The following is a 17,747-nucleotide window of genomic DNA, read 5'->3' as shown; positions in this document are numbered from 1 at the left end:
CATGAATGACGTATACTGTATGGTGTGAAATTTTTCAGGGATCCTAGGGATCCCTTAATCGGGACTTTCCATCGTACATCGTGCGATCAGAAATTATTTTAAAATTTAAAATTAAATGTAAATAGTACATAACAAAAATTGATCGCACAATTTACTATGAATGGTCGTGATCACGGAATCCCTGGAATCTCCATGAAAACTTTTCCATTTTGCAGGGATCTTTTATAACTACGCCTCTCAAAACTTTCTTAGATAAAAACCATATGAAGCACAACTTTGAAAAATAAAAATAAAAATACCCTCCGACTCAATTGTTATTGCATCCAACATTCTTGCTGTTGTCGAAAGCATCTATTATGTATATATATGGGAACTGATCCATGACACTATTTTTGACACTCGTTTTTGTGAGGTAAATAATTTATTTTAATGATCTGAAATGTCTATCTTTTAAATCTTTCGTCAAAAATCATGTCTATCAAAAAACATCAAATCTGAAACCATATGACCGGTGGACTAAAGTTTAGGGTCTATTTGTACAATCGTATTCGTACCATTTTCTTTAATGAAAATAAATTATAGACTCTGCTCAAACCACCCTCTCCCTACTCAAAATGGCTAAAAAGAAAAGAAGAAAAAAAGCGTGTAAAATGGTTGACAAAAATTATCAACTGTTGAATAATTTGTTGCGGACTTGCAGATAATTTCATCTTCGTCTTCCTCTGACTCACAATTACATTGTTCTTCAGCGAGGTGTTACTTGAGTTATAGTGTCGGGGACGGAACTCATCTGACTGGTAGTGGTTTCGGAAAATGACTTTTTACCTGAAGGTCCGCTCAGGCTCCCTGAACTGTTGAAGAAACCTGGGGCTGTAAGTTGTTTCTCGTTGAGTCTTATGTTTCTCGAGAGCATGTCAAGAACCTGGCTCATCTTTGGTCTTCGGTTTGCTGCTGCTTGGGTGCAGAAAAATGCCACCTTCATGTACCTAAGGACTTCTTCCTCCGGAAATTCCCCCATCTCCGGGTCAGCTAGCTCCAATAGTCTCCCTTCTTCATGGAGCTGCCATGCCTATCGAAGAAACGAAAGAATTGTAAAAGGAAGCAGAATAAGACTGCGAGTATGATCGTGGAAAAGAACGTAAATGGAAAATGAAATAAGTCCATATGACCTCAACAGCTACAAAGTGTACAAAATCGCAATATAAGATTGCGTGTATGATCAAGGAAAAGATGAACGAATCTGATGATGCCAAGAATTTTGTCGAAAAATGGAAATAAACAACGCACCCATTCAAGCATAAACTTTTCTGTCCCACCCCAGTCTCCCTTGGCACTGCTTCTTCCACATACTATTTCAAGAATGAGAACCCCAAAACTGTAAACGTCGGCCTTGAGGGTTAACTGACCTCCCAATGCATATTCTGGTGCCAAATAACCACTGAAAAAACGAAACTAAAGCATAAGCAGCTACATAAACTCTCTGTATAATCTCCTAAGTGAATTAAGCAAGGAAAAATTGGAAAATACAATGCAACATAAATTCCTAACTGAATCAATCAAGGAAACTGAATCAACTAGAAATATGAAAGTAACGTACGTTGTTCCCGCAATCCTTGTGCTGATATGAGTGATATCATCAGGGAAGAGTTTAGCCAACCCAAAGTCTCCGATTTTCGGGTTAAATTCTCTGTCTAAAAGTAAATTACTAGCCTTGATATCTCTATGTACAATATGCGGCACCAGTTCTTCATGAAGATACGTAAGACCCCTGGCAGTACCCAAGCAAATGGCTGATCTTTTTTCCCAATCCAGTTTGATGGTTCTAGTTGGACCTACAAACAAAAGGAAAACAAATTAGACTTATGGTCCATCCTTGTGTATTGTGTACCTACAGTTTTCTTTACATGCTAAAAAATTTATCCATTTACCTAATAATGCATGATCAAGGCTTTTATTCTCAACGTATTCATAGACCAAAACTCGATCAGCTTCCTGAACACAGCACCCAATCAACTCAACAAGGTTTGGATGCCGGACATTTGAGATAGTGTTAATCTCATTTAAGAATTCACGGACTCCCTGCTTCGACTGAGCAGCAAGTGTCTTGACAGCAACATGCTTTCCACTTGTCAGGGTTCCCTAGCAAAACGCAGCTAAACTACTAAGACAATATGAAATGTCATGGACGAAAACCATCTATGTATTCTGATTAATGCAAAATCATTATTAAAGTTTGTAAGACGAGCAACGAAAGCTTGGAAACTAGGAAATAGAAATTACTGTCTAGAAACGTCGCAGAATTCAATCAAAATTGGTGGCTAACATTCTTAATCACCGCATGATCTAAAGCAAAATCATAATACTAGGAAAATACAAAATCACTATTTTTCTCAAATCTTGAACTACAGGTGAGAGTTTTTAGCAGACCAAACATTGCATCTATGTGTTAGAAAAACATAAGGATAGAACTTGAAGTGTTCTTAAAACGCAAACCCAATTGCTTGATATTTTGAGCCAGCTCATTAGTCATTGCAACAAATTTGGAATCGAAAACAACTAACATAATTCGAACCACAGATATCATGAATTCTCTATAATTGGTGCAAACTTCCCAATTATAACTATTACAAGACAAATGCATAATCTGAGTACCTTGTATACAGTTCCAAAACCGCCTCGCCCGATCTTATTACTCGGATGGAAATTATCCGTCGCGGATCTTAATTCATTGTAAGAGAAAGCCTTGATATTTTCCAGCACATTCTCTATGCAACACACAAAACAATCAATCAATCACAATAACAATGATGATCCAGCAGAATCACATGAACAAAAAAACCACAGTACGGATGTAAAAAAAATAACAAAACCAGAAAGTGGGAACATTTAACCATGTCCGTACCATCAAGATCATGGCCAAATTGACCAGAACCAGATTTCCTTTTCCTCTTCTCAGCAACCGAAGCACCAAAGCAGCTGCAACGCATATTAACTTGTCCACAATAATCAAATCCTACCTCCTGTGTTCTCTCAAATTTACAGAAAAATAGCTCCCTTTTGATCAGAGAGCCCTCCCTAATCAGATTTGGACCGACCCATTTTGCCAAAATCCTAAATTTCACAACCAAATAATCACAAAAACTTCCTCCAAACACCAAAAGTTCAAACTAATAAGATTTGAATATTCGAAAAAACCCACCTCGTGGATTTGCAGATTACCAATCAAGTTTTGATGTCCTGATTCCCTTTAGCATCTGTTTCTGTCAGCAACCATGGAGAGCGAGAGAGAGCTTGAAATTCTCAGTTAAAAAAAATATATATAAAAAGATGCAATCTTTTATAATATCAAAAGGGAAAAAAATGGAAAAGGAGAAAGCTTTTGGTGGTCGTCCCTCTTGGTATTAAAATGCAGGTTTAGGTGTGATTTGTGTATTCCGTTTACCTTAATGGGCGGGCGGAAACGGAGCTGAAGACTGGTACTTGTGTTCCCATCTCCATTTACTGTTTCTGCTCAAACTTGAAAGCGACCATTTTCTTTTTTCCCTCTCTTTTTTTTTTTTTTGGGTCAACCTTCTCTTTTCTCTCTCTGTGATTTTTTTGCTCCTCATAATTTGCGTCTGGTAATTAATTGACATCAATATTCCATTTTGCTCTGCACACAATGACATCATTATTCCTTTTTTCCTCCTTTCATGGAAACATCGCAACGATTGTACTAAGTTCTGGTTCGGTACTGAGATGCTTTTATAAAAAATAAGTATAAAAAAAACTGAACTTAAAAAGGTGTTTGGTAAACACTTAAAAACAGCTGATTTTCGTAGTTTTGGATTAAAAAAAGCTGAAAACGTGAAACAGCAGAAATGAGATTATTCTCACAGTATAACAGAAGTAGTTTTTTTTCAAAGCACAGCAATACCAAACCAACCCTAAGTTACAAACATATAACATAGAACAACTTACATAGTATTGATACATCTAAATTCTTTTTCCTACTAAAAGCATATCTAATGCATTGCGCATAGGCTGAATCTAGCGCCCCAAATTGTGGATATAGCCTAATTTTTCTTTGTTTCGTTATAAAAAAAACACGTTTGACATATTTTATTTAGGAATACAACATTCATTAAGAATAAATAAGTCAATAAATAATATTTTATTTATGTACTGAAACAAACTTCATATTGTAATAAGTTAAAGTTTTTCTCGGTCCCATCTTAAAAAAACATGTGTCTGCATCGTTATAATTGTTAATGAGTGTACAAATATGCAAGAAAGAAAATACTTAGCGTCCATAGAATCTTATTTAGGAAATACAACATTCATCAAGGATAAATAAAACAATTAATAATATTTTTAATTACACATCAATTAAATTGGTTTGGTCCCAACAGTATAACTTTACAAAGGTTTTACTGTATTTGTAGTGAGTTTGTAAATGATTTTCTTTTTAGTAATGTTGAATGAGTTCATTGTTCCTTTTTGCTATATATAAATTTTGAACGATTTTGTTTTGATCCCTGAAAAAATAATTTTTTCTTGAAATATGGTTTTGAATAATTAAACAGCTCAGAATATGTAAACAAACAAAAAATAAGATGAAATGGATTTGTTAGACTAATTAATTAGGGTTAATTTATTAAAAACCACTTCCAAAATTTGTTGTCCGTTCTTGACCGACCACCTATGTTAAAGCAATTTACAGCATGCAATACCATTTATAATTAATCATTCTCTCTCTTTCTAGCCTCGTTCATTTTTAACACATGCAAGCATATGCAACTAGTCTATATTTTTCATATAGGATGGTGTTATCTATACATTTTATTTTACCTACTACATTTCCGTATGAAATCAAGGAAATCGGATCCCAAAAGAATTTATCATTTAAATGTAAATGCAAAGCTTTTTGCTCTAGTAATTAAACTTGCCATTTGTCCATGTTTTAATCGCGGAACCATAATTTTTTCACAATTAGGCGTGCAAATGAAACTTCATATAAAATGGTTATTGAGATTTGCATAACTCCCCACTTTGGTCATTGAGATTTGAAATCAATATAATTGGTCCATTTGAGTTTGTCCACCATCAATCATTTTGATAATTCATTGAAAAATCTCCATTAAATAAGAATAGAATGATCAAAATACTCTTAATTTTTGTCAAATCATTTTGGCCCATTATTTATTAAATTGAGGGTATATTTGTCATTTTGATCCGTATTTAACATAATTTTGTACAGAATGACCAAAATGATTAATGGTGGACAATCTCAGAGACCACTTCTATTAATTTCAAATTTTACGGACTAAAATGATGTGTGATACAAATCTCATAGACAATTTTGGCTATAAAACCTTTTTTTTTTTAAGATTGACTAAGGTGATGTGTGACACACACACACACACACACACACACATATATATATATATATATATATATATATCACGATCTAATCAAATACACATTATATTGGATATTTTTATATTTTAAATCATTATTATTAAGGGGAGAAGGTCGGAGTATTAGAAACAGTTCTAATTGATAATTTAGAGCAGATAAGAGTATTGGACTAGAAACGGATGGATAAAAACTCAACATTTTATCTACTAAGATATTGAAAAGCTATAAATTACTTACACAAAATATATATAATGAACATTAGACTATTTCCTTAATTTGTCTTAATTCTTTTGTGGTCATTATTGATATTGAATTAAAGGTCGCTAGCCACCCAATGCCAGGATCTTAGAAATTGAAGGGTGCTCGACTTCAAAGTCAAGAACTCAAATCGTAGCATGCATTTGAAAAGTATGTGTTGTATTTTTTGTGATGTATGTTTCAATTTAAAAGAGACATAATTTATTAATATTTCAAATTGTTATGATTGGCAATCACATCCACAACGACCATGGATCATCCGGTAAAAGAAGACGAATTATTCTAATTACCTCACACACACACATATATATATATATATATATATACACACACACGTATATATTAAAAAATCAAAATATGCTATGAAATAATAAAATATTAAATTATTAATAATGCTACATTAAATGAAAGAGAAAAATATTAACTGATCGAAACGGTACATAACTCATAAGACTGCATTGAGAATGACTTGTTAAAACAACAAATACAACCATCACAGGGGTGACGCAATGATTGAGGACGTATTTCATGTTCGTATTTCACACAGCACATCCAGGGTTCGATTCCTAGCGCTTGTGAACATGATGGTGGTCAAGATAATGTTGAAATGTCTTTGTCATTCTTCTCAGCCCTCGAAATGGTAAATTGTCATGGTGAAACCACTAGTTAATCCCTTTTTACATAAAAAAAAAATGAATTCAAGCACTCTTGTATATAGAAAAATACTAAAACAAACACTCTTGACCCAAAAAAATTACAAATAATATAAACTAAGCAACTAATTTTCCAACATAATCAGAAAATCAATATGTAGAGGTTTTGCAATCATAATCAGAAATATGCGAACATAACCAGAAAATCAATATACTGAGGTTTTGCAATTGTCAACATATGCCAGCATGTGATTTGTCTGCTACCGTTTGTTCGGGCTCGATTTTTCAACGTTCAGCTTGGAATATATTTTGATGCATCTGGTGATTTTTGTACCACAAAATATAAAGTGATAAGACATGAAGATGAAATGTTATAGGCCATACAATTCAACTTATTTTTTTGTTTTACCTTCTCTTATTTGAATGCGTAATTGTTGGTGCTTACGACGTATATTAAGAATTTATGAGCTCACAACGTGACATGCACGCTAAATTGTTAAATGATGTTTATCATGATTTTTTTATCAACGATAAGATTAATTTGAATTTGAAATCTCTTTTAATATTTAAAAAATAAAATATCGCTAATTTATGAGCTAGTTAAAAGTCCGTAGGTATACACGTACATCCATTGGTTTAGGGTTTGAGTTTCAAGTTTCAATGTCAAGGCTCATGCTTCCAATTAACCAATAGGGGTGTGCTATCCACACACATTTTTTTACTTCTTCCACACCCTTTATTAATTTATTTCATTTGATATTCTTCAATTCATCCGATCAAACGGCCGAAAATTAAAAGGGTGTGAGAGAAGTAAAAAAATATGTGTGAATATCACATTCCTAACCAATATTGGTTTGCATCAGTTTCAAAAGTTGCTTTTTGACTTGAACCATATATAGATGTCTTAGAAATTTATAATTCCAACTCATGATGGAGCTTATTATATAAGTCATAATTGGACATGTTTGAAATTAAGATCCTTTGTTGTAATTTATTTTAGTGTTAAAAAAAGGAATTTCAAGTTTTGAGACGTTGTTTCATCAACACAAAGCCTTTTTCTTTTGCCATCTCTTTCAAGCTTTGTTTTTGTTTTTGTTTTTTTGGTAAAAGGGCTCTCTCCATTTTAATCCTCGATTAAGATTGAAATTCAATATAAACCTTATGTTAGATTATATATTCATTATAGTGTTTTGACTAAATTTTCATGTCATAATAAATATTAAAGTTCATATTTTCTTGTTTTTAAATATTTAATGCTTTTTTTTTTGTTCCCATAATGCCCATATTAAATATTTGGTTTTATTTTGCTTCATATTTGTTGGCATTGACTATTGTTTGACTTCCATAAACAATAAACATACCTCGCTCATCTAGACGTCCAAAAAAATATCAGTGATACGTTACAAGAAATAAACAAGTACCTAATTCAAATTATTCATTATCACCATCCAAAGCATAGAGGAAATAAAAATACCCCAAATCATATATTATAGATAATCGAATGCATTTAAACAATATCCTAATGTGCTTAAATCATAGTACCTAATCGAATGCACGTAAATCATAATACCAAGTCGAATGCATGTAAATCATAATACCAAGTCAAATGCACCTAAACCATGGTACCTACCACAATATACTTAAATCACAATATCTAGTCGAATTGACACACCCCGTCCCGAAGGAGGGCATGCTGGCCGTCACGTGAGAGTGACGTAACCATTTGCACAGTACGGAAGCTTTAAGATACAATTTAAATTGATACACCCGAAGGTGAGTCCTAATTTTGTCCAATCTGTCAGAACACCGTCGAATTCCTCGTAGTCACCACACCTTTGTGATTCCTGAACCTGGAGGGGCGCAAAACCAAAATTGAGTGGGTCAGTAAAACAATTCTTTTCCAAATCCAAACATTTCTCAAAACGTTGTAACCCCTCTCCGTAAAACCTGTATACTTTCCCAGAAATGTAAAATATAAATATACATATATATTCTCAAAACTTCATTTTTACTATCTCAACATTATCTCGTTATCAATCATGCCATGCCATGTCATCTCAACATTTCTCATATTAATTATGCCATGCCACATCATCTCAACAGTAATAAGGTATGAATGCATCAACATAATCATATCAGGTGCAAGAAAGTAATCAACCGTAGGCCCTCTAATAGCCCTGTACGGTTGAACCTAGAGCTCAAAATCTATCATTATCACTCTACCGGAGTCACCTCTGTGACCCGTCCGGCCTTCTGCACACAAGTTACGCTCTAGTGCTTCTCATAAATCATCTGTGCACATAATCTAAGGTCACCCACCAGTCGGAATCTCACTAACACTCTCGCGACTGGTCTGTCGTACCCACTCCGCGTGGACTGTACGACTAGCATCTACTTGGATCCAAGGCGAGCGTGCGATGCGGTGAATACTATAAGCACTAAACCATGGTGCAGGATTTGAGCTCAATATATATCAACATCATCATAACAGTATTTAAATAATCACCTGATACTCACCTGTGCGTCCACCGCACCATTTCATACATATGCATCATAAATCAATTCTTACATGTGCGTCCACCGCACCAATTCATACATATGCATCATAAATCAATTCTTACTTGTGCGTCCACCGCACCAATTCATACATATGCATCATATATTAATTCATGCATGGCATTTCAACTCACATTTCTATATACTTTTCATATCAATTCTATGCATGGTATTTCACTTCCCGTTTTTCCACATAACTCATATGCATTTCATTTTAAACATATTTTCATTTCAATTCAATTTCTGGGAAACGTCAAGTATATATATATACGGAAAACAAAACTGCCCACTCACCTGGAGTTCGCCCTACAACTCCCTAGCACCACACATCAAGGCGTCATGACGATCGGCGCCTAAAACAATAATTAATTCCAACCTCAGAATTCATATCGATAGAATATAACTTATATAAAATACGTCACTATGTTGATCGATCCGGAAGATCTGCCACTCAGATTTTAAATCCATAACTTCCAGAGGTCCACAATATATCTCTAGGATAACATCCTAAAATTTCATTACCATCCAACGGTCGGATCTCCGTCAATTTCCAAAACTAAGTGACGGTTAACATTTTATTTTATGAACTTACAATTCCAATTCCGGAAGATCCGTAACTCGGATTCCCAATCCGTAAGTTCCAATAATCCTCAAATATTACGTATTACAACGTATCAAAGTTTGGTAACGATCCAACGGTCGGATCGTCAATTCACATTTTCACGTAAATGCAAAAACTATAAAACGTTATTTGAACACCTAACCAACAATCCTTAATAACTTTCTCATACGGTGTTCAATTTAGGTATATGAATATACCACAGTGATCTACTCGACGTCACGAACGTCGACATATTTTTAAAATAATTTTATTTTTATTTTTTATTTTTACTGTAGCACCTTCTTCTTCCTTGGGTCGCCGGACTGGTTTTTCCGGCGGCCGTTTTCTGGGCAGTTTTTCAAATTGCCATAACTTTGTCATTTCTCAACGAAATCAAGTGATTCAAAAACGAAAGTTGTAGCCCTTGAAGAGACAAAGAGAATGGTACCTTGCACAACACCTAGTTCGCCGTGGTTTGGCCGGAAACTGCCTCGAAAGCTCCGGCCAAACTTTGAACTTGTCGATCTCCGTGTTCTTACGTCCGAAAACTTCCAACGAAGCACTCCGAGCTTCCTTGGGACATCCTAAAGCTCACTGTGATCTTGTTTTAAGCTAAAACACCACCATTTAAGAGTTTATGAACAGTGCCATTTCACGGGTACTTTGAAAACTAGGGTTTTCCGAAGTAGAACTTACCTGAAATTGATGTCTACGTGATCGTGGAAGTTCCAGGAGTCCAAATGTGGTCTTAACTTGGACGTTGGTATAGGTTTTAGGTGGTTTTGGTGGTTGCCCGTGCGTTCGAGAAGAAGAGAGAGAGTGAGAGTTTCTGAGGAAGAGCTAAGGAAGAGAGAGAGAGTGACTGAGGAGATGAGAGAGAGACAACAAACGGGAAATGGGGAGGGATTTAGGGTGTAGGACCCTACCTAAAGTCCAAACACAAAATTATTAGTCCAAGTTTAAGTTTAATTAACAATAACTTAGGAATTTTAGGTAAAACCAATACCAAAATTACGCACCTTAATCCCGTTTAAGGGCATTTTCGTCTTTTCACGTCCTCGGAATTAAAATTCCAGGACGGGCTGTGACAATCTTCCCTCCTTATAGAATTTCGTCCCCGAAATTCCAGCAATCAACTAAATCAACCATACTCCAACAATAGCTTCGGGTAAATCTCTCTCATCCGTTTCTCTTTCTCCCACATAATTTTCTACTGAATGATTTCCTTCACAAAGCTTTTACCACTTACTCTGTCTTAATTCTCAGGACCTTCTTTTCCCAATCCAAAGTAGTCCTTGGTTCCTTATCAAGTCGAATCCAATTGAATTCTAAATAGTTGCACCAGAATCCCATGTGACGAATCTGCCACCTAGTGACAACGCATCGAAATATAATGCATTATGCACCTTAGCCAATTTTGAAGGCATCACAAACTTATATGCAACTTCATTGATTCTTTTAATGATCAAAACGGTCTGATGTGTTTAAATCTTATCTTGTCTCTTTTCCAATTCTCTTCATTTCTGTTCGTGGTGAATTTTCCAAAAATATCAAACCATTTACCTTACACACTCGATTAGTGGCATATCCATCTGTTGATCTCTTTTGCCATTCCTGGTTACTTCAGGTTAACTTAATCACCTGAATACTTTGAGGAGACTCATCCATAGTCTCAGGGTCTACTAAAACTCTTTCTCGATCGAATCTTTCTCTACCCAGAAACATTCCATTCACAAGTCATCAAAAACCGACTCACGTGACACATTTCATGGTCCTTATGGCGTTACTTCGGAAACTGCACAACCAACATACTTAAGAAACTTAGCAGTTCCGTAATCCAATTCTCTTTTCCATAAAACAAATAAGTAGTGTTGCACTGTCTGGGAAAGGTTGTTACTCAACACTGGAGTAAATGTACTAACTTGTTACTTAACAAGTATAACTTCTTCTCGATCTTCCATTCTTAATTTTTCTTCCGTTGGTTTTCAATCCACAAAATGATACTCTTGGCAAACGTGCCAGATATTAATCTTACTGTAGTCTTCTCACCAAGTGCTTCAGCTAGAACAAACTTTACGATCACCCTGATCGTACAATCATGTTCATTAAGCAATACAATTCACTTTCGCTGCCTCATATCAAAATCCTTCCAAGTAATGGATATTGAAGACTTTTTGGATTCGTAAAAAAAAAATCTTGCATTCCCACTAAAATATAATGTCTCCATAACTTCACAGCAAGAATGGTAATCGTGATTTCCAAATCACAAGTAGGGTAATTCATCTCACTTTAGCATTTGCTACTTAGCATACAACCGACATTCTTCCAATCTTTGTTCCACCGACTTAATACGTTTACATGCTCCGCTCTGGCTCAGAATATGCCAGAATATCTTCAATGAAAATGATATCTATTTATCAAGGCATTATTGGAATACTTCATCCAATAACTCATAAAACAGCATGAGTATCCACATAGCATCACCAAACTTCATAAAAACTATAACAAGTCCAGAAAACCATCTTATGATCAACGTCACTTATAATATTCAATTGGTAGTAACCAGATCTCAATTCAATCTTTGAATCTTCGCAATTACTTCTGAGCTGGTTAAATAAACATCAGTACATCACCATGGATAACGGTTCTCAATCGTTACCCGACTCCATTGTCTATAATCAATAAACAGTCTCAAGATCCATTTTCTTCCTCACCAACAAACTGGGGCTCCTCAAAAGTGTTGTACTAGGTTGAATAAAACTTTTATCAACCAATTCCCTCAACTGAATTTCCAATTCCCTTAACTCATCATGAACCAATCTCCAATATAAATTTATACCTGGCAACAAATCAATAGTGAACCTCATATCTCTGCCTAAAGGCAATCCAGGTATACTTTCAGGGAAGACATCAAGAAAAGTCTAACTCTTTCGACATTATTCACACTACTCCAAACAACATCATTTAGCACCACATGAGCTAAGTATTTTTGACAGCCTTTCGAAAACAATCTCTTTGCTCTCACAGCATAAATAATGGCTGAACTCAATCCACTTTGCATACTTACAAAAGTAATCTCTGGTCATCCAGATCGATGGAAAGTACTGGTTTCCCTTAACATTCCGTCTTGTCACAATTATAACCAACCAATCTAATGGAAATAATTTAACCGACACAATACATACTCTATTACTACTAAGCATTCTGAATAAGTACAATACTAACATAAAATAATCTACCGGTTTACTTACTTAACGAATCCACGAATGAGTTATTAATATTACGGTCTGCAGCCCGCAATACTGATAAATCATCGTTGTCTCGATAAGTAGGCAACCACTCACAAAGATATAACATTACTATTTTGTCACTCAATGCAAAATACATACACTCGTCTCAACTACATTTATTTACTACTCAGGTAATAACATACGTAATAAGAAATATATCAGCCGAAGTCAACTAGAATGACCAATACGGCTGATTCAACCCTTATCTCAATAATACGTCGGCCGGATCCACTCCGCGTGGTCGGTACGGCCGAGCCTATAACTCACCAATTTCTCATAGTCTGTACGACTCCACTTCTCATGGTCTGTACAGCTGAACATATAACTCATCAAATCTCTCTGTACTCACGGTCAATCCGACCAAACTACTAAGTCCATAACTCTGCTGAATCGACACTATGATATCATGGAAAATTGTTGCGTACAACTGATTCTAGGAACGATTCACAATTTTGTGTCCCCTCTGTTCACATAAACACATTCATTAATTTCACATTTCCCAAAGTGTTAATTTTGTACCTGCTGCACAAGGTACATTTCCTTTACTCGAGACACCTTGTCTCAAATATCTGGGATTACCAGTATATCCATCACTTTTATTCTGACCAGCGACATTAAAACCTCAGCTGGAAGAATTAACTCTAGCTTCACTTCTTTCGAAGCTCTGAATCTTTCTATATCCTTGATATGACGAATCATTAACTTTATCGTCTTCTTTTAATTCCCATTCATTTCTTATTCTTCTTTATTCTCGTTGCTCATGTTCTCAGAGTCCTCAAGATTCAACAACATCTAGCATACTCCTGATAAGAACTACAATGGATAGTGGTCACCCAAAATACCACTTCCCTTTTGTCACCCAGCTTAAAACAACATAACACCTCCACCAAATTAACAACAATATCTGGATGGAACGAGGCTAGTCTGAAAACTTTCTATAATATCCCTCGATCATCACCTTCCTTGTCTCATATTTGTAAACTCTTGTTTACTACCATCGATAAATGCCGGAGGGATAAACTTTTCCTTAAACAAGTCCTTAAACAATTCTCAATCGACTGATTCCTCTGGTGACAACAATTCATACTCCTGTTTCCACCAGGATACAAATTCATAACCAAAACCAGGTAGTCGTCTCGACCCCTTGTCAGAAGGAAGATTCCTTTGACTTGCATATTCCGAAACATCTTTTCCAATTGGTTAATCCGTCACTTTGTTCCCTCAGGTTCATCATTTCTCTTAAGTGATTCAAATTCAACTCATAACCCGTCTTAAAATGTCCATTTTTCTAATATACTGAATCACCACAAGAATAGTTTCCCCTAACCCGCTAAATCAGGGAGACTAAGTTCCTCTAACTACGTGGTTTGCTACGAGGCGGTGTAGTTCTGACAGAATTCACTAGAAACTTCTCAAGATGTCCAAGATTGCAACCATGCTCTGATACCAACTGACACACCCCGTCCCGAAGGAGGGCATGCTGGCCGTCACGTGAGAGTGACGTAACCATTTGCACAGTACGGAAGCTTTAAGATACAATTTAAATTGATACACCCGAAGGTGAGTCCTAATTTTGTCCAATCTGTCAGAACACCGTCGAATTCCTCGTAGTCACCACACCTTTGTGATTCCTGAACCTGGAGGGGCGCAAAACCAAAATTGAGTGGGTCAGTAAAACAATTCTTTTCCAAATCCAAACATTTCTCAAAACGTTGTAACCCCTCTCCGTAAAACCTGTATACTTTCCCAGAAATGTAAAATATAAATATACATATATATTCTCAAAACTTCATTTTTACTATCTCAACATTATCTCGTTATCAATCATGCCATGCCATGTCATCTCAACATTTCTCATATTAATTATGCCATGCCACATCATCTCAACAGTAATAAGGTATGAATGCATCAACATAATCATATCAGGTGCAAGAAAGTAATCAACCGTAGGCCCTCTAATAGCCCTGTACGGTTGAACCTAGAGCTCAAAATCTATCATTATCACTCTACCGGAGTCACCTCTGTGACCCGTCCGGCCTTCTGCACACAAGTTACGCTCTAGTGCTTCTCATAAATCATCTGTGCACATAATCTAAGGTCACCCACCAGTCGGAATCTCACTAACACTCTCGCGACTGGTCTGTCGTACCCACTCCGCGTGGACTGTACGACTAGCATCTACTTGGATCCAAGGCGAGCGTGCGATGCGGTGAATACTATAAGCACTAAACCATGGTGCAGGATTTGAGCTCAATATATATCAACATCATCATAACAGTATTTAAATAATCACCTGATACTCACCTGTGCGTCCACCGCACCATTTCATACATATGCATCATAAATCAATTCTTACATGTGCGTCCACCGCACCAATTCATACATATGCATCATAAATCAATTCTTACTTGTGCGTCCACCGCACCAATTCATACATATGCATCATATATTAATTCATGCATGGCATTTCAACTCACATTTCTATATACTTTTCATATCAATTCTATGCATGGTATTTCACTTCCCGTTTTTCCACATAACTCATATGCATTTCATTTTAAACATATTTTCATTTCAATTCAATTTCTGGGAAACGTCAAGTATATATATATACGGAAAACAAAACTGCCCACTCACCTGGAGTTCGCCCTACAACTCCCTAGCACCACACATCAAGGCGTCATGACGATCGGCGCCTAAAACAATAATTAATTCCAACCTCAGAATTCATATCGATAGAATATAACTTATATAAAATACGTCACTATGTTGATCGATCCGGAAGATCTGCCACTCAGATTTTAAATCCATAACTTCCAGAGGTCCACAATATATCTCTAGGATAACATCCTAAAATTTCATTACCATCCAACGGTCGGATCTCCGTCAATTTCCAAAACTAAGTGACGGTTAACATTTTATTTTATGAACTTACAATTCCAATTCCGGAAGATCCGTAACTCGGATTCCCAATCCGTAAGTTCCAATAATCCTCAAATATTACGTATTACAACGTATCAAAGTTTGGTAACGATCCAACGGTCGGATCGTCAATTCACATTTTCACGTAAATGCAAAAACTATAAAACGTTATTTGAACACCTAACCAACAATCCTTAATAACTTTCTCATACGGTGTTCAATTTAGGTATATGAATATACCACAGTGATCTACTCGACGTCACGAACGTCGACATATTTTTAAAATAATTTTATTTTTATTTTTTATTTTTACTGTAGCACCTTCTTCTTCCTTGGGTCGCCGGACTGGTTTTTCCGGCGGCCGTTTTCTGGGCAGTTTTTCAAATTGCCATAACTTTGTCATTTCTCAACGAAATCAAGTGATTCAAAAACGAAAGTTGTAGCCCTTGAAGAGACAAAGAGAATGGTACCTTGCACAACACCTAGTTCGCCGTGGTTTGGCCGGAAACTGCCTCGAAAGCTCCGGCCAAACTTTGAACTTGTCGATCTCCGTGTTCTTACGTCCGAAAACTTCCAACGAAGCACTCCGAGCTTCCTTGGGACATCCTAAAGCTCACTGTGATCTTGTTTTAAGCTAAAACACCACCATTTAAGAGTTTATGAACAGTGCCATTTCACGGGTACTTTGAAAACTAGGGTTTTCCGAAGTAGAACTTACCTGAAATTGATGTCTACGTGATCGTGGAAGTTCCAGGAGTCCAAATGTGGTCTTAACTTGGACGTTGGTATAGGTTTTAGGTGGTTTTGGTGGTTGCCCGTGCGTTCGAGAAGAAGAGAGAGAGTGAGAGTTTCTGAGGAAGAGCTAAGGAAGAGAGAGAGAGTGACTGAGGAGATGAGAGAGAGACAACAAACGGGAAATGGGGAGGGATTTAGGGTGTAGGACCCTACCTAAAGTCCAAACACAAAATTATTAGTCCAAGTTTAAGTTTAATTAACAATAACTTAGGAATTTTAGGTAAAACCAATACCAAAATTACGCACCTTAATCCCGTTTAAGGGCATTTTCGTCTTTTCACGTCCTCGGAATTAAAATTCCAGGACGGGCTGTGACACGAATGCACCTAAATATGTAATCAAAGTATCTATTTAAATTAACCTAAATCATAGTACCTACATGAATGCACCTAAATCATAGTATATAGTCAAATGCACCTATATATTTGTACCTTAGGCCCCATGATAAAAAAAATAAAGGTGATGCCATTACAATATACTATATACATAGCCCTCTTAATTTTAGAAAATGAATTACTAATTTCTCGAATATAAACTAAAATCAGTTTGAAATTTGAACGAGAACAAAAAAAACTACTACAAAATATCATATGCATCCTAAAAATAATCTATAATAAATGACGTCCTATGATTGTTAACTAAAAAAAAAAAGTCATCATTATAAACATTGACAAAAGGATATAATTGGAAAAATAACAAAAAAATAAATGACAACTAATGTGGAATTATGTCGGCTGACGTTGGTCAGGGACTTAATTCAATTGTTAATCTTGCAAATGGTATTTGTCTAAACTAAATCCTTTTCAAGGATTAATATCTAGTTTCCTAAAAATCAAATGCCCTAGATTAAACAAACTTAGTGCATACAAATTACAATCACATTAAAGCATATATAATTGTAGTGTTAGACAGAGAAGCACATCACCAGCACAACAATGTCTCCTCCTTTCCAGTCAGACCAAGAAAGATACGACAGATTCCCCTTGCTGTCGACTCCTCCCTCCCTCCTCCTCTCTCTCTCTCTCCCCCCTAGTTTTTTAAGAAAATATTTTTATTCAAGTTTCTATGCGTGGTGGGTAGGATGCGACCTTTTTATTTTCGAAATTTATTTTTACATTAACTAATCACTTTAATATTTCGTTTAATAACAAATGTAGGTTACCTACACAACGCATTCATTATTGTCACTTAAAAGAAATGAAGTTTTAACAAAAAGCCCGCGGTACTGTTCATTTTAACGAAAAAACACATTTTTACACTAAAAAGTCAAAC

General features: G+C 35.7%; 1 protein-coding gene and 2 long non-coding RNA genes across 10 annotated transcripts; all 3 read right to left on the bottom strand.

The window, feature by feature from the left end:
• Positions 1–493: 493 nt before the first annotated feature.
• LOC126622370 (putative serine/threonine-protein kinase) lies at positions 494–3,574 on the bottom strand. The gene is made up of 8 exons (XM_050291092.1): positions 3,443–3,574; positions 3,200–3,260; positions 2,903–3,111; positions 2,653–2,765; positions 1,929–2,139; positions 1,598–1,832; positions 1,288–1,438; positions 494–1,069 (listed from the first exon to the last, which is right to left on the bottom strand). Exons 3-8 carry the CDS (start codon positions 2,985–2,987, stop codon positions 746–748), a joined length of 1,119 nt encoding a protein of 372 aa, XP_050147049.1. The 5' UTR covers positions 2,988–3,111; positions 3,200–3,260; positions 3,443–3,574; the 3' UTR covers positions 494–745.
• A 4,474-nt stretch (positions 3,575–8,048) lies between these two features.
• On the bottom strand, positions 8,049–16,796 carry LOC126622390 (uncharacterized). 8 transcript variants are annotated; one of them, XR_007623411.1, is made up of 6 exons: positions 16,399–16,787; positions 16,151–16,314; positions 10,165–15,454; positions 9,917–10,080; positions 9,162–9,220; positions 8,049–8,161 (listed from the first exon to the last, which is right to left on the bottom strand). It is a non-coding gene; the product is annotated as an uncharacterized LOC126622390 (long non-coding RNA). The 8 variants fall into 8 exon arrangements; XR_007623413.1 differs by lacking the exons at positions 8,049–8,161; positions 9,162–9,220 and having other exon boundaries at positions 9,419–10,080; positions 16,399–16,628; positions 16,722–16,796; XR_007623417.1 differs by lacking the exons at positions 8,049–8,161; positions 9,162–9,220 and having other exon boundaries at positions 9,419–10,080; positions 10,165–15,062; positions 15,167–15,454.
• LOC126622391 (uncharacterized) lies at positions 8,747–9,155 on the bottom strand. Its single transcript, XR_007623418.1, has 2 exons — positions 8,933–9,155; positions 8,747–8,828 (listed from the first exon to the last, which is right to left on the bottom strand). It is a non-coding gene; the product is annotated as an uncharacterized LOC126622391 (long non-coding RNA).
• Positions 16,797–17,747: the final 951 nt, after the last annotated feature.

Source organism: Malus sylvestris, chromosome 5, assembly GCF_916048215.2.
Source record: "Malus sylvestris chromosome 5, drMalSylv7.2, whole genome shotgun sequence".
Taxonomy (NCBI): domain Eukaryota; kingdom Viridiplantae; phylum Streptophyta; class Magnoliopsida; order Rosales; family Rosaceae; genus Malus; species Malus sylvestris.
Note: the sequence above shows the minus strand (reverse complement) of the source record. Positions and strands in the feature narration are given on the sequence as shown.

Bases quoted from the DNA above. Each gene is read 5' to 3' on its own strand.
- LOC126622370 (XM_050291092.1), bottom strand. From the start codon at position 2,987: ATGCGTTGCAGCTGCTTTGGTGCTTCGGTTGCTGAGAAGAGGAAAAGG. The intron at 1,833-1,928 runs GTAAATGGATAA...TTTTGTTTGTAG, and splicing joins CCTTGATCATGCATTATTAG to GTCCAACTAGAACCATCAAA. The intron at 1,439-1,597 runs GTACGTTACTTT...TCGTTTTTTCAG, and splicing joins ACAAGGATTGCGGGAACAAC to TGGTTATTTGGCACCAGAAT.